The following is a 20,999-nucleotide window of genomic DNA, read 5'->3' as shown; positions in this document are numbered from 1 at the left end:
TGGGGGAAATGACATTAAACAAAGATGGCTTAACCGGCCTGTTTCAAGTCAAACAGAGATGAATTATGACAGAATTCTAATTTTATAAATTATTGTCCTAAAATGTAAACAGTTTATTTTTGTTCATGTGTGATTTATTGATTTGAATTTTTTACATAACGTTTGGTGTTATTTTGAAAAAACACGCCGACAATTTGGATAAAAACCTTGCAGACTAATTTTTTTTGTTTTTTAGGTTATGATGTGTCCTCCAGTAAATTAACCAGTCGCTGTCACAGAAAATGTCCAAAGCTTTAGGCACAGCACTTGTAGGTCGGTCCAGACTCTCTTAATAAAAGAAACATTTCACACCACATTTGAATTGTAGGGGGTGGCACCGGTTTTATCGGTAGCCACCTTTGCAAAGTGCTGAAATCTCACGGCTACGGCGTTATCGTAATATCCCGCATGCCAGGTCCACAGAGAATGACGTGGAACGACTTGAACCGCCAAGGACTTCCCGATGGTACCACAACTGTGATCAATTTAGCCGGCCAAAATGTACTTGACTTTAAACAAAGATGGAACGCGGGTTTCAAACAAAACGTGTTCAACTCGCGCATCAACACTACGTCTTCTTTAGCCAACGCCATCGTAAGCGCTAAAAAGAAGCCTTCTGTTTTTGTGACCTTGACAGGGGTAGGCATCTACAAACCTGACAAGGTCAAAGAGTATGATGAGGACAGTAGCGAGACGGAATTTGATTTTCTGTCGCGTTTATGCCATGAATGGGAAAACGCCGCGAAACTGCCGAAAGGGACCTCAACTAGACAAGTGACGATTCGGAGCGGAGTGGTGCTGGGGCGAGATGGCGGTATGATCAAACAGCTCTATTTGCCTTTCTTTTGTGGGTTGGGGGGACCCGTCATGCCCGGTGACCAATACTTGCCGTGGATCCACATAGACGATTTGATTCGACTGATTTTATTTGTCGTCGGGAATCAACAAGTTGAGGGTACTTTGAACGGCGTGGCCCCACAGAATATCACCAACAAGCAATTTTCTGATGTATGCCTGTCTAATCTGTTTGAACCCGTTTTTATTAAGATTTTTAGGCTTTTGCTTGTGCCTTGAAGCGGCCCGCTTTCTTACCCGTTCCTAAATTCGTATTGGATTTGTTACTTAACAAAGAAAGAGCGAATATGTTGACGCAGGGGCAGAAGGTTTTACCGAAGCGAACGACATCTTTAGGCTTCAAATACAAATATCCCGACATCGCTTCAGCATGTCAACAGATCGTTAAAGGCCGTTAACTTTTCTCTTATTTATTAGATCAATCATGAATTTTGTTGTAAAATGAAATAAAAAATTATAACTTGAGTGCTGTAATGAAATTTTCCCCCAACACGTACAGATACGTGTTGGAGGCGTAGACCCCCAAAATGTCGTCATTTGAGGGTAAATTGTAGACTTGCTGTTGCGCCAAAGTGTTGACTCTTCTCCCTGTTATCCTGTTTCTAAGCTCGTTCGATGCAATCGTCTTGTTTTGACAATAAATAAAAAGATGTTTCGTTGATTCGCAAATAACTGAATAACTCAGGTCAGGAGAGCACGTAAAAAATTTCATTTGCTGCTTTGACGCCTATAATACACAATGGTAAAAAAAACATTGTTGATTTATAAAAACGCACCTGAATGTATCCCAACGCTAACAGAGTTCCCGTATGCTCCAAACAAAAATCATTTGGCGTCATTTTGGGCTGCCAGATACAGGCATCCACGTCACTTCTTGTAGCCACCGCTAGAGGTAGCTCCTTGTCAAAATTGACAGTCAAGAGGACTTGATGTGAACCTAAATTTATTTTATGGGTCACATGATGAGAATCTCTGCAGAGGCGCTCGAATATTGTCAGTTTGTCGCATTCGAAATCGCATTCCTCCACTTGTTGGCTGTTAAAAGTGGTTCCTGTTGGCGGCGCTGCCTAAAATATTCAAATCAAAACGCAAACTCTTAAATCGAGCGGCTTTACCTCAACGTCGCTAGTCAGGGGTGCCAACCTTTCTCTGATCTCGTCAACTTGGGCCGGATCCGGTGCGTACTCTCCCGTTCTGTCGCCTTCAACGGTTTCAGGCCACGTTAATCCGGGTTCACACTTTTGCAAAACTACTTCCAATGTTGTGTTCTTCAACGTCCAACACGTTACGTCAGGGTCAATCCTTTGATACAGAGCGCCCTCTATCAAAACGTCATTTCCATACTTAACCTGGATTTGGGTGCTTTCAGTTATTACTTTTACTGAATCCTTATTGGCATCTTCTGGGAGAGGAAACTGCAGCGTGACGTCTTCTTTACTTTGCGTCCATTTATATTTCTTCTTAATTTCAACTGCTTGGTCTTTGCGAATTTCATTCTCGGAATCTAGGGTGAATTTACAGCCAGAGTCGCTCACAACATAGATCGCTTCACAGGAACGTTCCAGATTTGCGTATTGAACGAACCCTTTCACCGTTAATTCTCTCAGAGCGACTTGGTTCCACGTATCAGTCTTCACTAGAGTTATCCAATGTAAAATCGACGAATGTCGTTCACTTGACTCCCTCTGCCTAATACTAATCAACAATAAATGCAACTCTGGCTTTTGTAGTTCTCTGTAGACTGCATCAATAATTACGAAACTTTGGTCCGGGCCCGTTACGTCCCCCGAAAAAATTATTTTCCATTTATCGTCAATATCTCTAGATCCTCGGTCTAAAACGTAAAGATAGCTCACACCATCTGCAACAACTGCAAATTGATCTGACGCAAATTTCATCGAGACATTGTAATCTCCAGAAACTCTTTCTCTTTGCAGAGGAACCTGCCACACAATCTCACTAGAGAACTGATTTGTTAATGATTCTATATAATATTTCTGCACATTCAGTTCTTTATCGATGAAATACACTGATTCTGAGTCGCCACTTTCACCTATTAAATGGTTATGGAGGGCGTAGAGTTTCGCGTGTAATAACGAGTACTGATTTATATCTGGAACTAGCCTATCTACTGGTGTCCCTAACTGTTCCGTAACCGTCGGAATTTGCTTTAAAGACAACTTGTAGCCGTCAAAGTCCGAATTTAATAAAGATCTGTTGGGGCGCAAATCTACCAGTTTTGGAGACACTTGCATGGTGACAAAGTTCTGCACAAAGTACAACGACAAATAACACAACTTTCCACTAAATACGGCGGTGAAACTTTAATCAACTTAAGACATGTAAACAAGTTAAAAGTAACCTAACTTTTGCATGTCAAGATAACAACATTGAAACAGTGGTTCTCAAAATGTTGTCAAATACTTTTTTCTAATCCGACGTTAATTTCTGTTTCTTTACTAAACGTTTCGAGAATTTGTTGCAGAACTAAAAGAAAGTGAATATTTTCTTTAAATAGACACCTGTACAGTTTCTAATAAATTATTGAAAAAAAGTTTGGGTAACACTGTTTGTTGAGATGGTTGAGAACCTAACCTCTCTGAAGTATCTTATGTTCAGTTGTAAATATTACGACAAAATATGGACAATTTAGCAGAACAATGCGAAGAAATCGAAGCTCTGAAATCAATTTACGACACCAACTGGAATATTGAAACTGACACAAATTCGTACAGCATGCAGGTCAGCCCAAACGTCAAACTTTTTATTTGTTTAAATCAAGGCTATCCATCGAATGCGCCTCCAAGTTTTGAGCTTTTAGCCCCCACGTTGTCTTCACAACAGAAACAACAAGTTTCTGATGAGTTTCACGAAATCTACGAGTACAAAATGTTGATTCAAAGATTTGACATTTATTTATGTGGATTGCCTTTCAGGAGCAACAAGGGAAGTCCAATTTTGTTCCAGTGGATTGAAAAATTGAAGGAGATTGTAGATGGTGACCTTCCAGATATTGACAATACAGAAATAGAAGCTGACGAGAATGTTGATGAAGTTAAGAGTGAACCAAAAACGGAAATTTATTTGCAAGTAACACATGGTAACATAATCCAAGATAGGAAGAGTACTTTTCAAGGTCACGTAAGTCAGGTCAAGTCACTGGAAGACACAAAGTAAGATATTTCACCGCAAGTTGCAAATTGACGTCAAAGTTCTTGCAGAGCGTTTATGAGTTATTTGTTGGAAAATAAAAAAATTGCTCAAGCAACTCACAACATCTCAGCGTATAGAATAGTGACATCTAAAGGTACAATCCTGCAAGATTGTGATGATGATGGTGAAACTCATGCTGGTGGAAGAGTTCTGCATTTATTAGAAATTCTCAACGCAACCAACGTCATGGTTGTCGTTTCTAGATGGTAAGTTACGACTCGCGTAAAAAACAATCAAAAACAATACTGTACAGGTATGGTGGCATTCAGTTGGGACCTGACAGATTCAAACACATCAACAATGCAGCAAGGCAGGTTTTAATGATAGGAGGTTTTTTACAAACGTGATTATGTAACAAATTATGTAAATATAAAGTTGTAAATACAAGTTTAAAGAGTTTTGTTCATTTTCAGCGAACTTGACTGTTTCAGTGTGTTTATTATTTGCTCATTGACGTGCAACTGGCGCTCCAAATTATCCACAGCGTCTCTGCTCAACTCCTCTTCTGTTCTGTGTATGATCTGCTTGAAGTCCTCAGGCAGCTCGTCGACCAGAATAGGCATGTTGTATTCGTACATCTTCTTAAAAATCTCTGTCGTTATTTCGTGGGTGTTGAAAGTTCGTATGGGTTTCGTCCCGATTATTATGGGTATTCCAGGAGTGTCGACGTTGGGATACCCGAAGTTTCGGTAACGCTTGAAAGCGCCCTGCACTGACACCCACAGTTCGTAAATAATTTGGCAACAAGTGCATTTATAAAACTGATTGGTCGGAATAGTGTCTTGGTCGGTTTCTAGGACTGAGTAATAGTCATACTTCCCCCTGTGAATGTTGACCATGCGGGCAACACGGCAAACGTCCGTTCGCACTTGTTTAACAACCATCAAAGGGGTGTCGCTTCTAAAATAGAAACAATCACACGAGGCAACCGGTTTCGTTATCAGCAAACCTGTAAATGTCAATTCGGGTTAAAACAAATAAAATACTTCCAAAGTGGAGTTTGGAATGGTTGGTTACGCTGCACAACACCGGTATGGACTGCCCGGCTGCAATTCCACACAACGGAAGCCACACAGTGACGATCACGTTTCCGATGGACTTCGTCGTGAAGAAGTTGCGAGTGACGTCGACTCTTCCCTCAAACAAGAGATGTCTTTCCGTGTCTAGACATCTTCGGCACTTGACAAAAATTAATTGAGAATGGGTGTAGACGTCTCTGTCATTTTGTAATCTGATTGTCACCTTGCCCACATACCTAACGCAGCGGCATTAAAAGGAACGAATTTGTACAAACGACATACTCAATATTGCCGTGATCTCCGAACCAAGTCCCTGGTAAGCGCGAGGGCCAGTAACATTGAAACTTGTACGATTCATTTCCCTTGTGCTGATGGGAGATTTCACCCCCACACAGCGAGTGCCGCGTGTAATAAAATTGTTGGAAGCCTTTTACAATCGTGTCTTCGGTATAAAATTTGGGAAATTTGGTACGAAATGAGTTCAGTTTCCAACTGCAACTGGCAAATCCTGTGATCTGCAAGACGCGTTTAAATGTTTGAGATTGAAACCACGAAAGTTACCTCGATGTAGGCTTGCTGAATTAAAAGAACGTTTTGAGACACGATCTGGACTTTTCCGCGCAGTGCATTGTCACGAATTCGCCGTTTTATCTTGATTCTGCATTTGACTTCGTCGCTCATCTTTATATTATTTTCGCGGTTTCTACAGAGCCAGCGCTTTCAAAAGCGTCAGTGCTACCAACCAACTAAAACTAACGGTACCGAACCAAGGTTGGCAACCGCGGTTGTTGTGTTTATTGTCTACTTTAATTAAATAATTATGATGGAAAGTTTACAAGATTCTGAAATGTTGCAGTCGCCCAACGAAAAGTCTGAGATGTACGGAACGCTTTCACAAAGTCACTTGATCGACTCCTCCGATGTGACGAAACGGCGAAGGTAATTTGAGGTTATGTCAAGAATTCAAGAATACTTTTACAATTTGGATTTCAGCTCGAATCGTTCGATCAAGAGGAAAAAGTTTGATGACGAGTTGGTGGAATACAGCTTGGGATTACCCGGACTGAACACCATAAAAGTAAGTCATAAAGTTTTTTGCATCTTGTGCAAACATCTCTTGTCAAGGCTATCACAGCTCCAATACATTCTGCAAAACGCAAAATGCAATATAATTCTGGAAGCTAAATGTAAATGCATGTGACCAGTGCATATTTCTTGCAATTGTGAAGCAGTTTACTAATTAAATTTCTTGTCAAGTTGTTTTTTGCGTACTGTATGAATTAGCATTTGCATTGGTTGTGTAAGATAACCAACCACTGTGCTGTCAAAATGAGATGGGTTTTTTAACACCCATTACGTGTTTTTACGTGAAATAAATTAGTTGGGATATTGTTGAGTAACATTTTTTTACAACACTAATGGAATTCATGAAAATAAAAATGTTTAGAGCAGCAGAACTCGCACTCAGTCGCATTCCGATTTCTCCGTGGCGAGCCCTTCGACTCCGCCCGTTGTAAATCCGCCGGTCGTAACGCACACTCCCGAGTTGAAACGAAAACCGGCGTCAAAAACGGTAACCACTAGTTCGAGGCGCAACAAAAAGGGGCGCCAACAGAATCAGTTCGCTACCAAAGATCTAGGCAGATGGAAACCAACCGACGACTTGGCTCTAATAATTGGAGTCCAACAAACGAACGATTTGCGCACGGTGCACCTGGGAACGAAATTCTCTTGCAAGTTCACGGTGCAAGAACTGCAGCAACGCTGGTACGCTCTGCTTTACGACCAACCCGTGTCGAGAGTGGCAGTGTCTGCCATGCGAAATCTGCACCCCGACATGATCGCGGCCGTGCAAGACAAAGCCTTGTGGAGTCAAGTCGAAGAACAAATCTTGAACACAGTAAAATCGGTAAAAAAAATATTGTAACAGTTTGTAGTTTGCTGACGAGGGGTTTTAGAGTACCAATCCCACGATCGAGGTGTTCGCGGAGTTGTTGGCGCAAAATCCGGACGTTTTTTACTCGGGGAGGACGGCAAATGCGCTGTTCCGGCACTGGCAGACTTTGAAAATGTACCATTTGTTGCCCGATCAAGTTCTGGGGCCGCTACCGACGTCAGGTCGCCCCATAATGACGTTCAACGACGCCGAAGACATCATACAAGATTCGGAACTGAGCGATCCGCCTGATGACGCGCTCGATCGGGAGTTGCGGCTCCAGCAAAGAAAAAATATCAAGCAGATAAGACAGTTGGAGAACGAAGTGGGGAGGTGGAACGTGCTGGTCGACAGCGTAACGGGGATTTGTCCCGGGGAGTTGGACGGACAGACGCTGGCGGTGCTGAGGGGTAGAATGGTTCGGTACTTGATGCGAAGCAAGGAGATCATAATCGGGAGGTGCGCCAAAGGGTACAACGTGGACATCGATCTGAGTCTGGAAGGACCTGCGCATAAAATATCGCGGCGTCAGGGGACTCTGAGGTAGAATTATACAGCAGTTTGTTTATTCTGATCTATTTTATCTTTTCCAGATTAAGAAATACCGGAGAGTTCTACTTGTCGTCAGAGGGGCGCCGCCCGATTTTCGTGGACGGGCGCCCCATCACGGCCGGCAACAAAGTGCGGCTGTACGACAATTCGGTAGTAGAGATTTCTTGTCTCAGATTTATTTTCTCCGTGAATCACGACTTGATCAGAACCATTCACGATTCCCTCAGGTACAACGGTCCATCTTAAGATAGTTAATTCGGTTTTTAAGTATTTGTGTATTTAATTTTTTATTGCAAAATAAACTATGCCTTAACGATTATCTCAAAAATCCGACGTCCTGGTTGGCACTTTTCTTTACTTCTTCCAAGGTTTCTGAAAGAGCTTCGCTTAGTCTGTGGGCAACTTTTTGGCCCATTTGAAGCGACTCCAGTAAAGTTTGGGGGTGCAACGATCCCGATCCTGTCTGCAGAACTGTACTAAATTTGTCGCGAGAAACTGCAATGACAACAGCGCCTACTGAGCACTGCTCTTCTGCAACATTCGGGTCCACAATACACTGCTCCCCTATTTTACACACCGTCACCTAAAATAAAAAAATCAAATTGGGACCATAAATTCAAGTTATGTATTTTACCATAATTGGTGCTCCTGAAACGTCCAACTTTTGACAATCATGCAGTTCATCAGAAACGTCCATATCAATATTACTTCCATCAACAGTTACAGATCTGACTAGAGGTATTCTTGTATCCCAAAGAGCTGTTTTTACTGCTATTGACACAGCATCATATAAATTACCACCACATTCCAACAACTGAAAATAATACAGTTAATATGATTATGTAATGTATTAAAACATCAAGTCTCATACAAGAATGTCAACAAATATTTTCCAACATTTATGTCCCTTTAGTATGCATAACTTGGTCAAATCAAACACTTGCGGGGACTTGTATGCAGAAGCTAGACAGTTTGATATTTCAACAGCCAAGTCTTCTCCTCCTCTGCCTTCAAAATCAGGAGTAGCATTTGCTGAACTGAACAGATTATTACTATTATTATTGTAAAAATGTAGAGCAAGTACCAATCAACAAAAAATTCCAGTTTTCCTTCACGCGGTTTTTCCGGAAATGGCGCATCAACTTCAAGTTTCACAGCTACTAAAACGTCAGTGTTGGCCAAGCGTAACCTGGCGGATCCGAAAGCATGAGCAACTATATTGGTTTCGAGTTCCATTGGCCTGTAGTCTTCGCGTTCGCGGCCATCTATTCGAAAGTTTTCCTGCAGTTTCAAAATTTACAATCAAGGTCACCTTCGGGAAGAGTTTACCTCGACTCCATGCAGAACGAATGTTTTTTCGGCCTCACATAACGCCATATTTATAAATTTATATTCGAATTATGGACCCGTGGTTGAATTACAAATTTCTAAACATCACCTGAGAATACATAACCTAACATAACCTCAAACTAAAATGTTTTGATTTAAAGCAAGCAAGCACTCCAACCTAGCGACCGTTAAAATTACTGAAATAGAGCTGATTTCCTGGTGTTTTTGGTGACTCAGCGTTGGCTACATTTTTAGTTTGGCGGTGTACGTGCTGTTACATGTTTCCCGGGTTTTAGGTTTCGTGGTTGTGTTCTGTGTTGTTGCAAGTAAATGTTATTAAAAGAGTAACAAATCAAGAAAGCAATAAAATGGATTTTCCGTATTCTGCCGAATATGCGAAGAGTGGACGTTCAAATTGTCGTGGGTGTAAATCACCCATCGGCCAGGGATTGCTGCGTCTTGCCGTGATGGTGCAGGTACATTGCTGCTGTTTTTTATGTTTATGTTATTGAGTATAATGTGGCACGCTTTGCAACCTCGAAATTTGAATAAACGGCAAAATACCTGTTAGATACACGTGTTCGGTACATCGTATTTTACCATCATGGTCCTTCTGAGGGCTCGAGTCGAGACACTTCGAGAGCTGGTCATACGGGATACCCACGCTTTAGGGGAGATAACGAAATTTGCCGTTAGGTATTTGCATTTATCGCAATTTCACATGACCACAGACATATAAAACAACTAACTGGACCTGTTCAGGATACAATGCCTTTTACGTGTAAAAAATTGCTTTGATGATCATTAAAATGTATAATTATTAAAAAAGTTAAAATTTTATGGGTTTTAACCCGTTTTGAAGGTATACAGGCAAGGCAACGTATTTTGTCATTATTCCCAACACACTCTTTCCACATTCCTTGTTCATAATGCAAAGCGACCGATCTTCCTTGATTTTGTGAAACGACCATGAACACAATGTGACAATAAAACAACCATGATAAAATTAAAACTATTTTTTTTTTCTTGCTACTGTAATGGGTCCAATGAAACTTTATCTATCAATATTATTCCTGAAGTATTTGTTATTTTTTATGTAGATATCTATTTGTGATAGAGATATCACAATTGTCTCTTTAGAAGTGATGTCTTTCTCGTTATTAAAATGATTAATTTTTCGGCAATAGATCTTCTCCCTTCACCTGCAACTATTGAGAAATTTTCTGGCGGAAAATTATTACAGGAGACACTTCACAAAAATGGCATCTTCTTTCTATTCTTCCTCAATTTTATCTGGAATGTCTGTAATTCTTTTATGAGCGAAATTTTTACACCGTATCGTTTTTCTTCCATTTTTGTGGAAAAAATTGAAAATACTCGTACATTACGTTTACATTTTTTCGTAACATTTTTCTATTCCCTCACAATCGGTGTTGAATCATCAGAGCTGGACAACCTGTAACAAAAAAATAATCAATTTGCACTGGCTGAAATTGGGTATTTAAAAATACAAAATTCACTTCATTCCGGCCCATGGTCAACAGCAAAGGTAGCCATATACGAGAGGGATTCCCTCAAGGAAAAAGCCTCCGGGATTTCCTCTATCGAATCCTCGCCCACACACAGACAGGATTTTCCTCAAGGAAAAGACCTTGGCAATTTTCTCCAGGTTCAACTCCAGGTCAACACACTAGTACTGTGTTGACTGGTGGTGGTTGTTGGTTGTTCTCGTGTTTTGCAAATCGTTTTCATCATGGCATCAATGGATGATGATATTTTACCGACTGTCTGTTGTGTGATTGCATGGGACTGCTTTCGCAAGAAAAGGCGCAAAAGAGATGTATGGTACAAGGAGTACCTTTTGAAGAGAAGCGTGTATTCCCACAAGAATCTTATTACAGAATTGGAGGTTTTCCCGAAAGATTTCCACAATTACTTGAGGATGGACCATGATACATATTTACATATTCTTTCATTGGTCACCCCTTTTATCGCTGAAGAAGATACGGTTATGGCAACACATACACGCAGCAAGAGACTGGGAAAATCCGGCCGCAAGGCAGAAAATGAATTGATTTTTGTTCGGGATTTTTGTGTCTCTTCCACCCACCGCGACCTCATGAACGCCGCCACACGTTGAGGAATTCCTCAAGGCTTGGACTGTTCAGGCCAAAACTTGAGGAAATCCCGCACGTGTATGGCTACCTCAATGAAGTGCAAATGAAAGTGAAATGGTAAAAAAACTACAACGAAAACGATTACCACGAAAGAAATTTGAACGAATGAATTGTGTCGAAAAAAGTACAAAGCACTTTTACTTTTAACCACTATGTATGTATATAAAACTAAAATTTTTATTAATCTTGAGGTTGTCTTTAAAGACAAGCATAGTAAAATGCTAAAAAAATACTTTGAAGATTGTAACTAAATATGTAGTTTTTTTTTTTTTTTAATTTGGCGTTGAAGAATCGATTTTGACTGAACCACTCGTCTTAAAAACACTGATTTTTCAGATTGCAAATTAAAAACACAAACAACGCAAAAAGTGAGGTTAGATTTAAATAACTGATCGACCACTAGTCTTAAAAAGACGATTTTTCAAATTGCATATTAAAAACATGCAAAAAGTGAGGTTAGATTCAAACAGCTGATCAGAGTTGTAATCCGGTGGTGCGTTCACAATTAACTGTTCAACGCCAACTTCGATGCCAAATTTAAAAAAACACCCGTTACTTGAGAAACTTAACATATCAATGAAAACATTTTTATTTATTTTTTTATTCACTAAAGCAGTAAAAACTTGATTAATGATTATGTATATTTTTCTTAACACTTCTGGGAAATTTGAAATTTTATTTATACCTCTTACACGCTTTAATTAATTTTTGTCAGATTCTACAGGATCGTGTAGATCTACTCTGTATATTTGGAAACAGATCAATTCTGTTCAGCAGTGGAAGATGTTTGTACAGGATTAATAATACCATTTGACATCTACAGGGTGTTTTCGAAGTTGAGGCGTTTCTTGTAACACGAGATACTATACATTATTATTAAGAATTTTAGCCTAAATCTTCTTTGTAAAATGTTTGTATTAACAGAGATAATTAATTGTATATTTTTATTGTTTTATAAAATTTTGAGTCCGGTCCTGTCTATTTCTCCGCTGTACTAGATTAATAACTGATGCGGCCCAGGATGGTGTCTCTCTGGAAATCGCTCTGCGTACTCTCTGGGCATTATGATAACGTGATTGATAACATTGCCCATACATTAGCAACCTATTTGTGAGCTCATTATTTTCGTAATGATAAAACCATTCCGACTAATTAGATGACAACTCTGACAGTATTTTTGATTAACGTCCATGCTCATTCAATTTTTTTTGCCAATTCTAATTTCTAATGAATCAGCGCAAATTTGAGCAGGACCGGTTTCAAAAATTTCAAAAAAATTAACTTATTGTATCTTCATTTCCGTACACATTGTACTAAGGTGACTTTGGCTAAAACTCTTTAGAACAACGCATACTATCACATGTTAAAAAAAACACCTCAACTTCGAAAACACCCTGTATGTTGGCATGTGGTATTCACAAAAGTTAACTTAGAGGAAATTAAACTTGAAGAAGTTTGGAAAAATTTCGAAACATTTTTTAATTACAGTTTTTGCAAACTATTATTCAGTCATAGTATATTTGTACATCTAGTTATGAAAGTCATACTTTTTTTCATGAATTTGCAGTTTGATTAACGAGGGCGGAGACCGAGTTAATCAAGCAAATGAAAAACGTGTTGTACACATTTTTTTTGTCAAAATACCGGCTGACTATAATGAATGTGACTTTTTTTTTAAAGGTTGGTACTACCATTGTTGCTTATTCTGCTGTTTATGTGATAGTTGACATAAACATAAACATAGGCGGACTCGCGTATTTGACACAATTTATTAATACATAAAATGTCAAAATGACGTATAAACTTACGCCAATGTGTTGATTAACGTGTCAGGTTTGCCAAAGTAATTTATGAAAAATGTTCCCAACTTAAGAAAAAAAAAATGTCACATTCATTTATAGTCACCCGGGGACTGAATAAAACTTCGGAAAAAACGTTTTATCAATTAACAATAGCATTAACATTTTTGGTCTCGTCACTATTTGAAACAAAGAATAACATTTCAAATGTATTTTTTTATGATCTTTAATTCCCTATTCGCCTGTTATGTATTCAGATTTGCAAAGCTACACATAAAAACCTGAGTACCTGAGTACGTTTGGTCGTTGTATAAAGCAGCTCATTCTACCTATTTTTTAGTCCCCTGTTCATGACGGGAAGGTACCCAACTGGTACCACTTTATGTGCTTCTTCAGCAAACAGCGTCCAAAATCCGAGGACGACATAAAGCATTTCGAATCGTTGCGCATCGAAGATCAAAACAAGATCAGAGAAAAATTGAGTAAGTTGATGGCATTCCTGAAGAGAAACCACGAAAACAACTTGTATTTTTAGCACATGCGGCTTCTGTCATTGTGCCGGATAAAAAGGGTAAAGGCAAAAAGAGAGATGCGGCTGCTATTGCTGCGAAAAAGTCGGCGCTGAAAGACTTTAAAATTGAGTATTCCAAGTCGGGCAGGGCCACATGTAGAGGATGCGAACAGAAAATTTTGAAGGAGGAGGTCAGATCGGAAAGCGTAGCGATGTAGATGGATCTAAGTTTGAGTTGTTTCGCAGGTGAGAATTTCAAAAAAAGATTTCGAAACCGAAGTCGGTAGGAAATACGGTGGACAAGATATGTGGCATCACTTGTCATGTTTTGCCAAACTGCGGAATGAACTGGGCTACTTTGAATCGGCAGATCAGTTGCCTGGATTTAAAACTTTGAACAAGGAGGACCAGGCTCAGGCCAAGAAAGAGTTACCGTAAGTTTTTACGAATTAACGAATTTGAAAAATGTGTGATACGCATCCGTGCAGGGCAATCAAACAAGAAGAAATACCGGAGGTGAAGAAAGCGAAGACTGAAATTGCGATTTCCGGATTTACAGAAGAAGAATCGAAATTGTATACTGAACAAAATAAAATACTCTTCCAGTTTAGGGATCAATTACAAAAGAATCTCTCCAAAAATGAATTAGTCGTGTTGTTGCAGACAAATAATCAAGTAGTTCCAGTAGGAATAGATAGGGTCAGTTTTTCTCTCTTCATTTGTGACAAATTTTCAAGATCATTTTCCAGATTTTGGACCAATTGGCTGACGCCATGACTTTCGGTGTTCTGCTGCCGTGCAAAGTATGCAATGGAGGTCAGTTAGTTTTCGAAAAATTCGGATACAAGTGTCGCGGTGATATGACAGAGTGGACAAAATGCAACACTCTCGTTAGAGACCCAGAAAGAAAGAAATTCAAAATCCCATCGGAATTTTCCAAAGAGTATCCGTTTTTGAAAAAATACAAATACGTGGCCAGGACACGGATCGTTAAAAATGCACCGCCTTCAACCGAAGTGAAGAAAGAAGAAGAAGAGAATGGGCAGTAAGTAATTCGATCTTTTAGGATAAAGCAAGTTTAACTAATGTTATTTCAAGGCCTAAAGTGACGAGAGAGGCGCCTCCTCTCTACAACATGGAATTTGTCATTTTGGGCAAACCCGACAGAGGAAAGGACGAATTGAAGAAACAGATCGTCAAGTTAGGAGGGAAAGTTGTCACTAAAATTAGCGGCACCGTGATGGCGGTGATCGCTTCACAAGATGATGTCGAAAAACTGGGGGCCAGGATGAAGACAGTTCAAGAGAATCGGATTGACGTGGTGCCGGAAGAGTTTGTCGACGAGGCGCCACAGCATTCAGGGAAGATTCCAGAACTGGTCACCAAGAAGAGTCTCTGCGACTGGGGCTCTGACGTAAGTGAGCAAAATATCAAGTGACGGAGTCAAACGTGTTAAAGCTAAAGCACTAGCACATGCCATCTGGAGTAACGTAGTAATGTTAAGTCATCTTGGCACTTTGGTTCCGTTACTGAAATACATATTTCAGTTGCTGTCTTTTTTTTTGTGGCATGATTTTTTTTATCCGGAATTAGCCAGCAACTCGTCTCCCACCGGAGCCTTCCACCAGCAAATCAAAATCCGGCAGTATGTACACGCGTTCGCTCCCGAGCAAAGTAAAATTGACCTTGAAAGGAGGCACGGCCGTCGATCCAGACTCTGGCCTGGAAGACAAGGCCCACGTTTACACAGAATCCGGCACCAAATACACAGTCGTACTGAGCAAGACCGACATCCAAACCAATAAGAACAGTTACTACAAACTGCAGTTGTTGGAATCCGACAAGGGGAAAAAGTATTGGGTGTTCCGCTCTTGGGGCCGCATCGGCACCACCATCGGCGGTAACAAACTGGAGAAGTTCGATTATCTCGAATCGGCTCAAGACGTATTTTTTGAACAATACGAGGAGAAGACCGGAAACCTGTGGCATAGCCGGGACAGATTCCAAAAGCTTCCCGGACGTTTCTATCCGATTGACATCGATTACGGGAGCGAGGAGGCACAGTCGATGGACATAACGGATGCACCTTCGAAACTGCCGGTTCCTGTGCAGGAGTTGATCAGGTTGATTTTCGACGAAAAGGCGATGAACAAGGTCATGTTGGAGTTCGAGCTGGATACCGAGAAGATGCCGTTGGGGAAGTTGAGCAAGAAACAGATTCAGAGTGCTTACAGTGTCTTGAGCGAATTGCAACGACTCGTCGACGAGTCCGGTCCTGAAGCCAGGTTTATAGATGCGTCCAACAGGTTTTACACTTTCATACCGCACTCTTTCGGAATCGACGATCCTCCAGTTCTGAAAGACACGGAAGTTATTAAGGTAGGCAAATTTTGAAAAAAATCATCACGGCTGGTAGCAGATCATTTGTGATTAAAGTGCATTTTTTATAAACAATTGTCAGTGTCAAAAATGAAAGAAAAACCAAACCTTGTACTGTACCAGACCTAAAATTTGCGCATGTGGACCAGCTGTAAAACAGTTTGACTCTAAATCATAGTTGAGGTTATGTTTACTTCACTTCCCGTACCTTTCTTCTTCCGTGAATTCATTTTCAAAACTAAAAACTCTCGCTCGTAAGGGCGCAGGATAAATAATAACTTTTAAAAAACGTTGACACTCAGTGTGACCAATCGTATTATCATGAAAATCACTGTTTGGCTCTTACCAACATGACAGTGTTTTGACAATTGTTTATAAAAAAAATGTCAATAATAAATTTTGAACCTACCTATTATGTGTAATAAAGGTTCTGTTGTGTGATTGGCCTAACCCAAAAACTGGAACTTAAATTTAGTCTTCAAATCAATCTGAACTATTATCTTTTTTCTTCCCCCAAGACAACTTGAAACTGGAACATCACCAGTCACTTTTCTGTCCAGTGCATCTTTTAACAAAGTTCACACTTACAAGATTAATTGTATTTTTTTTATTCGAGTGTTAGTGGTTGCAGAGTTGAAGCCTGCAACAATGTTCTTCATTTATCTTGCAAAGTTCAGTTGTTTGCACGTTCTGAGCGTCTACGAACAACATGCGTAAGCGCAAAAGATAACCAACAGTAAAATGAGAACAGTCGAGTTGATGCCCAATTTGACGTTTTATACCCGCCAATGAAGAGTAAGATTTTCTTCTTTTCCAGACAAGTATTTCCCTAAAGGTGTTTTTATTAACAATAATTATTCATTAACATTTTCTGTTATTGTGCTGTTTGTGGGCTAAAAAAACTTGTTGTAAACACCGTTCACGTTGTTTTGGCATAATGGGAAGCCATGATTTATTTTTTAACGTTGGACACACTGTTTGATTTCCGTCACTAGTGTGCCTGATATGCGGACCTATCAAAATGAACATAACATGTTGCTAACAAGCTTAGAAAAACATAACCTAATTCAACTGACAGCTTTACTATTGTAAAAACTAGTAAAAACGTTTTAAATGTGGATTGGAAAATTCAAGGTCGCTTAGAACTTATGATTGAACTACTGTATGTAGTTAGCATGGCCAACTGTATTGATATACACTAAACGTGTATACATGGCCGTTTCATTTTGCAATTTCTCCATAAGAGAAAAATTCCGATGAAACAATTGAAATTTCCCGGAAAGTAGCGACGCCATACGACTATAATTTTAACCAATCTTCAATCTACGAGTACGTCAACTTGTCAAATTTATATTCTTGGTTAGGTAACGGTTAGTTGTATCTTATTTGTCTGTTAATTTGCTTGTCACTCGAAATAAATAAATTAAAATGAACACAACGAAACTAAACACGACAATCATTAACTCAACAATAAATGTTATAATTGACAATGAGCACAGAAAGGTAAGAAAATACTTCCAAAATCTGACGTTTGTGACGTTCAATTTGACAATTTCAAATTAAAAAAAATATTATGAAAGGATCCAACAGATGTCGCTACTTTACGGTAGTTCATGGTTTGCTTTCTAGGAACACTTTTATTTTGAAATTGAAACGGCCATGTATACACGTCTAGTGTATATCGATACAGTTGGCCATGGTAGTTAGTGAGAAATCTGTCATAAATTCCAAATACTGGGTTACTTTTAATTTACTTTTAATTACTGATTGAGACAGATTTAGTGGGTTGGCACTCCCGAATATAGAAATAAATAATGACAATTTGATTTATTTTGACCACGACCTGCTGTATTATAACCGGCCTGTTCAAAAGTGTAGTTTGAGTGATCCCCGCAAAGCGCTAGTATACGGGCGCTTTTTGGGGATATTCGTCTTAAGTCTTTGTCACCGAGAATTAAATATAAAAATACGATTGTAGTCATTATTGTATCAAAGAAAATATGAACTTAATGTACTCGATCTTAACTTTAAAATTATGTGTAAACCTATTTTTCCGTATTTTTATTCTTTAGAAGCGCCCGGTGTGTGGCGCCCTCATCGGCGAAAATTGGCTCTTTCTCAGAAACCTTTTCATAATGCATTTTTAATGAAATGAATAGGCCGATTATATAATACAGCAGGTCGTGATTTTGACTCTTGAATTGTCATGTTTGAATTTATCAGTCAAGTGTACCAACCTAAAATCGTAAATGTGTTGCCAATCGAACAAAAATAATTTCATCATTAAAAGTCACCCGCTACCTTATGGTATTATAAGCAGTGTTCGGACGAAATAGTACCGGACAAGTCGACCAGTACAACTTTGCGTAATCCCTCGCTCGCACATAAATACGATTCAGCTGGTTCCCTGTTATTGAAAGCGAACCAGCTGAATCGTGTTTATATGTGAGTGGGGTATTACGCAAAGTTGTACTGGTCGACTTGTCCGGTACTATTTCGTCCGAACACTGCTTATAAGCATGCCTATACTTGGGCCAACCAACAGATATAGTAATAAAACCGCCCCCTAGTGCCCGCGTATTTTAAATAGCAGCTTCCAATTGGCTTATTCAAAACGTGCGCAGATTTTCGAAAGCCTGATTTACATCTACAAAAATTACTTGACGGCATTCGGCGTCTCATTCGTTTTAACCTCGCTTCGGGAGTTTGACCACGTGTTTATGTTTGTTTGTTTTCCTTGGCATTTTTCGATTTCTATTACAAAATAGTTTTTTTTCAAGACTTTTGATTCTCTATTTGTTAGAAAGAACCTGCTTCATTGTGAAACAGGCTTCGGCGTACATCGTTCTACGCAACTAGGCCAGATTCCCTTTTTTTTATTACTATATCTGTTGGTTGGCCCAAGTATAGTTACTTTTCCTGGTAGTGCCAACTTAACGACAAGTCCCCAATCCACATCTACGGCCGAAACTCCATGAGTGTATTTACACGTGAAAGTAATATTTAAAAAACTCATTTGTTCTTATCCGATATTCATTTGTCATAGCGTAATGAAAATTTTTATCTAGCGTTCTACTTGTATCCAAATTTTCGCTTGTTTTCATATTCAAAACATTTGGCTTTGGCTGGTTGAAAAATGAAGTGTACAAAGTAAGTACTATTGCGGCCAAAAAATTTCGTCGTTTCCTGTCATTTCACAAAAATTGGGTGTATAGTCCAATTTTTACCCTTTTGAGGTGACGTCACGATTTCCTTCCTCGCTTTCCCTTTATTGAAACGACAGAAACAGAAAAAAACAAAAAAAAGGCACGTTTATTTATTGATGGTCACTTTGAGGTTATTTTATGCTCTTGTCAATTTGACAATTTTAAATTTCTTTCACTTATTACATTGATTACAAACATAACCTTTCGAAGCAATTGTCAACAAATTTGACACATTTATAGTTATTTATGATCAATTCAAATTTGTTTCTGATGCTAGCTCAAACATACGTAAAGTTACTAGATAATGACGTCATCGCAAAAGGGTAAAAATTGGACTATAGTTTAACCTTTATTGTCATTATGATTGACGTTTGCAAATTACAGTTTGAAATTTATTACTGTCACCCATAAGAACATACGAGTTTTTTTAACATTATTTTCACGTGTAAATACACTCATGGATACTCGGCCGTTCGTCCCGACTCACCCTGTATAACGTTCCGACTATAACGGGTGTTTTTTGTTTTTAATTTGGCGTCGAAGTAGGCCTTGAACTGTCGATTGTGAACGCACTATTCAGGTTACGGATCACGGATCAGCTTTTTAAATCTTAACGCTTTTACACGAGTGGTGAGATCTCATTCGACTCTCCAACGCCTACTTCGACGTCAAAATTAAAAAAACACCCTTTACTAAAGTAAATGCAAAATTTCCATGGCCTCCCATTATGCCAAAACAACCTGATTTTTTTAAGCCTTGAGGAAGTTTTTGACTGTTGAAATAATACAACAGTATCGAATTAATTGTACGAAACAATCAAAAGAAATATTTTTTTATTATTTAAAAAGACGCCTGAGTAATAAATTACAGATTACTTTTTTTACGTAACACGAATAGCGCTTAATTCTATGGTTGAAGTAAACGTAAAATCGACAAAATTTGAAAGACTTTCTTTGACTCTTATTTCTTTCTGTTAATTTCACTTTCTTTGTAAATGATTTTGTAAATAAATAAATGAGTACGCTGTTTTCAAAAATCATCTCAAATAGTTAGAAAAGAAATTGTATTTTCTTATTTTGCTACAGCAAAAAGTAGCAATGTTGGACAGTCTAATTGAACTGGAGATAGCATACAATCTGATGAAATCGAGCGGATCTGAACACACCGTCGACGGCTACTACAACCAGCTCAACACAGAAATCGACGTGCTCAGTCCCGAAAGCGAAGAATTCAAGATCATCAAAACATACGTGAAAAACACACACGCCGACACTCACAGCAGCTACAGTCTCGACATCAAAGACGTTTACACGGTCAAGAGACAGGGAGAAGATGCGAGATTCAAGCCCTTCAAGAAACTCCACAATCACAAATTGCTGTGGCACGGCTCTAGAACGACCAATTTCGCCGGAATATTGGCGCAGGGGTTGCGCATCGCCCCTCCAGAGGCCCCCGTCACAGGTTACATGTTCGGCAAAGGGATATATTTTGCCGACATGGTCTCCAAATCTGCCAACTATTGTTGCACCACACCTCACAACTCTACCGGTTTGCTCTTGCTCTGTGATGTTGCTTTGGGAAATGTAAGACTTTGGTGTTGCGAAAGTACGGTCGATCAGATTTTGTTTTGCAGATGTACGAAAGAACCCAAGCAGAGTATGTGGAGAAGTTACCTAAAGGCAAGCACAGCACCAAAGGTATAGGTAGAACCGAGCCCGACCCCAAATCCTCAAAGGCTCTCGAAGGAGTCGAAGTGCCCATCGGCAAAGGTGTCGCCAATGACAAAATGTCGTCGGCTCTGCTCTATAACGAGTACATTGTATACGATGTGGCGCAGGTCAACGTGAAATATCTTTTGAGAGTCGATTTCAAATATAAATACTGAATAATATTTTTAATATTTTACTGTATTGTTGCGCGTTTACATTTTCAAATAAAGTAATATTCTTGACAAACTTGTTGCTGTTAGGAAGAGTAAAAAATT

At 39.3% G+C, this 20,999-nt stretch overlaps 7 protein-coding genes across 7 annotated transcripts; 4 read left to right on the top strand and 3 right to left on the bottom strand.

The window, feature by feature from the left end:
- The first annotated feature begins 2 nt into the window (after nucleotides 1-2).
- LOC138132065 (epimerase family protein SDR39U1) lies at nucleotides 3-1,359 on the top strand. The gene is made up of 4 exons (XM_069049400.1): nucleotides 3-104; nucleotides 236-312; nucleotides 368-1,047; nucleotides 1,095-1,359. Exons 2-4 carry the CDS (start codon nucleotides 282-284, stop codon nucleotides 1,290-1,292), a joined length of 909 nt encoding a protein of 302 aa, XP_068905501.1. The 5' UTR covers nucleotides 3-104; nucleotides 236-281; the 3' UTR covers nucleotides 1,293-1,359.
- On the bottom strand, nucleotides 1,289-3,295 carry LOC138132028 (nudC domain-containing protein 1). The gene is made up of 3 exons (XM_069049358.1): nucleotides 2,010-3,295; nucleotides 1,671-1,961; nucleotides 1,289-1,621 (listed from the first exon to the last, which is right to left on the bottom strand). Exons 1-3 carry the CDS (start codon nucleotides 3,147-3,149, stop codon nucleotides 1,349-1,351), a joined length of 1,704 nt encoding a protein of 567 aa, XP_068905459.1. The 5' UTR covers nucleotides 3,150-3,295; the 3' UTR covers nucleotides 1,289-1,348.
- Nucleotides 3,296-3,369: 74 nt separating this feature from the next.
- LOC138132088 (protein IMPACT-like) lies at nucleotides 3,370-4,494 on the top strand. The gene is made up of 4 exons (XM_069049461.1): nucleotides 3,370-3,776; nucleotides 3,831-4,067; nucleotides 4,116-4,313; nucleotides 4,361-4,494. The coding sequence occupies exons 1-4, from the start codon at nucleotides 3,535-3,537 to the stop codon at nucleotides 4,452-4,454; spliced, it is 771 nt and encodes a 256-aa protein (XP_068905562.1). The 5' UTR covers nucleotides 3,370-3,534; the 3' UTR covers nucleotides 4,455-4,494.
- On the bottom strand, nucleotides 4,407-5,814 carry LOC138132048 (uncharacterized). The gene is made up of 4 exons (XM_069049377.1): nucleotides 5,688-5,814; nucleotides 5,409-5,641; nucleotides 5,057-5,362; nucleotides 4,407-5,007 (listed from the first exon to the last, which is right to left on the bottom strand). Exons 1-4 carry the CDS (start codon nucleotides 5,805-5,807, stop codon nucleotides 4,497-4,499), a joined length of 1,170 nt encoding a protein of 389 aa, XP_068905478.1. The 5' UTR covers nucleotides 5,808-5,814; the 3' UTR covers nucleotides 4,407-4,496.
- A 108-nt stretch (nucleotides 5,815-5,922) lies between these two features.
- Rcd5 (microspherule protein Rcd5) lies at nucleotides 5,923-7,947 on the top strand. The gene is made up of 5 exons (XM_069049369.1): nucleotides 5,923-6,065; nucleotides 6,120-6,204; nucleotides 6,574-7,035; nucleotides 7,085-7,605; nucleotides 7,656-7,947. Exons 1-5 carry the CDS (start codon nucleotides 5,947-5,949, stop codon nucleotides 7,858-7,860), a joined length of 1,392 nt encoding a protein of 463 aa, XP_068905470.1. The 5' UTR covers nucleotides 5,923-5,946; the 3' UTR covers nucleotides 7,861-7,947.
- On the bottom strand, nucleotides 7,870-9,121 carry Rrp42 (exosome complex component Rrp42). Its single transcript, XM_069049412.1, has 5 exons — nucleotides 8,944-9,121; nucleotides 8,699-8,895; nucleotides 8,486-8,651; nucleotides 8,249-8,428; nucleotides 7,870-8,197 (listed from the first exon to the last, which is right to left on the bottom strand). Exons 1-5 carry the CDS (start codon nucleotides 8,989-8,991, stop codon nucleotides 7,931-7,933), a joined length of 858 nt encoding a protein of 285 aa, XP_068905513.1. The 5' UTR covers nucleotides 8,992-9,121; the 3' UTR covers nucleotides 7,870-7,930.
- A 64-nt stretch (nucleotides 9,122-9,185) lies between these two features.
- Parp1 (Poly-(ADP-ribose) polymerase) lies at nucleotides 9,186-20,970 on the top strand. Its single transcript, XM_069049345.1, has 10 exons — nucleotides 9,186-9,419; nucleotides 13,260-13,401; nucleotides 13,455-13,621; nucleotides 13,677-13,864; nucleotides 13,919-14,129; nucleotides 14,180-14,475; nucleotides 14,529-14,844; nucleotides 15,024-15,809; nucleotides 20,101-20,598; nucleotides 20,649-20,970. The coding sequence occupies exons 1-10, from the start codon at nucleotides 9,312-9,314 to the stop codon at nucleotides 20,898-20,900; spliced, it is 2,964 nt and encodes a 987-aa protein (XP_068905446.1). The 5' UTR covers nucleotides 9,186-9,311; the 3' UTR covers nucleotides 20,901-20,970.
- The last annotated feature ends 29 nt before the right edge of the window (nucleotides 20,971-20,999 follow it).

This window comes from Tenebrio molitor, chromosome 1 (genome assembly GCF_963966145.1).
Source record: "Tenebrio molitor chromosome 1, icTenMoli1.1, whole genome shotgun sequence".
Classification (NCBI taxonomy): Eukaryota; Metazoa; Arthropoda; class Insecta; order Coleoptera; family Tenebrionidae; genus Tenebrio; species Tenebrio molitor.
Note: the sequence above shows the minus strand (reverse complement) of the source record. Positions and strands in the feature narration are given on the sequence as shown.

Bases quoted from the DNA above. Each gene is read 5' to 3' on its own strand.
- LOC138132048 (XM_069049377.1), bottom strand. From the start codon at position 5,807: ATGAGCGACGAAGTCAAATGCAGAATCAAGATAAAACGGCGAATTCGT. The intron at 5,642-5,687 runs GTAACTTTCGTG...CGCGTCTTGCAG, and splicing joins TTCAGCAAGCCTACATCGAG to ATCACAGGATTTGCCAGTTG. The intron at 5,363-5,408 runs GTATGTCGTTTG...CCGCTGCGTTAG, and splicing joins GGAGATCACGGCAATATTGA to GTATGTGGGCAAGGTGACAA.
- LOC138132065 (XM_069049400.1), top strand. From the start codon at position 282: ATGTCCAAAGCTTTAGGCACAGCACTTGTAG. The intron at 313-367 runs GTCGGTCCAGAC...TTTGAATTGTAG, and splicing joins TTTAGGCACAGCACTTGTAG to GGGGTGGCACCGGTTTTATC. The intron at 1,048-1,094 runs GTATGCCTGTCT...TAAGATTTTTAG, and splicing joins CCAACAAGCAATTTTCTGAT to GCTTTTGCTTGTGCCTTGAA.
- Parp1 (XM_069049345.1), top strand. From the start codon at position 9,312: ATGGATTTTCCGTATTCTGCCGAATATGCGAAGAGTGGACGTTCAAAT. The intron at 14,845-15,023 runs GTAAGTGAGCAA...ATCCGGAATTAG, and splicing joins TCTGCGACTGGGGCTCTGAC to CCAGCAACTCGTCTCCCACC. The intron at 15,810-20,100 runs GTAGGCAAATTT...ATTTTGCTACAG, and splicing joins AAGACACGGAAGTTATTAAG to CAAAAAGTAGCAATGTTGGA.
- LOC138132028 (XM_069049358.1), bottom strand. From the start codon at position 3,149: ATGCAAGTGTCTCCAAAACTGGTAGATTTGCGCCCCAACAGATCTTTA. The intron at 1,962-2,009 runs GTAAAGCCGCTC...TGAATATTTTAG, and splicing joins CCCTGACTAGCGACGTTGAG to GCAGCGCCGCCAACAGGAAC. The intron at 1,622-1,670 runs GTGCGTTTTTAT...TGTGTATTATAG, and splicing joins TAGCGTTGGGATACATTCAG to GCGTCAAAGCAGCAAATGAA.
- Rcd5 (XM_069049369.1), top strand. From the start codon at position 5,947: ATGATGGAAAGTTTACAAGATTCTGAAATGTTGCAGTCGCCCAACGAA. The intron at 6,205-6,573 runs GTAAGTCATAAA...AAAAATGTTTAG, and splicing joins CCGGACTGAACACCATAAAA to AGCAGCAGAACTCGCACTCA. The intron at 7,606-7,655 runs GTAGAATTATAC...TATCTTTTCCAG, and splicing joins CGGCGTCAGGGGACTCTGAG to ATTAAGAAATACCGGAGAGT.
- Rrp42 (XM_069049412.1), bottom strand. From the start codon at position 8,991: ATGGCGTTATGTGAGGCCGAAAAAACATTCGTTCTGCATGGAGTCGAG. The intron at 8,896-8,943 runs GTAAACTCTTCC...TTGAAACTGCAG, and splicing joins TCGTTCTGCATGGAGTCGAG to GAAAACTTTCGAATAGATGG. The intron at 8,429-8,485 runs GTATGAGACTTG...TATTATTTTCAG, and splicing joins AAATATTTGTTGACATTCTT to TTGTTGGAATGTGGTGGTAA.
- LOC138132088 (XM_069049461.1), top strand. From the start codon at position 3,535: ATGGACAATTTAGCAGAACAATGCGAAGAAATCGAAGCTCTGAAATCA. The intron at 4,068-4,115 runs GTAAGATATTTC...AAGTTCTTGCAG, and splicing joins AAGTCACTGGAAGACACAAA to AGCGTTTATGAGTTATTTGT. The intron at 4,314-4,360 runs GTAAGTTACGAC...AATACTGTACAG, and splicing joins ATGGTTGTCGTTTCTAGATG to GTATGGTGGCATTCAGTTGG.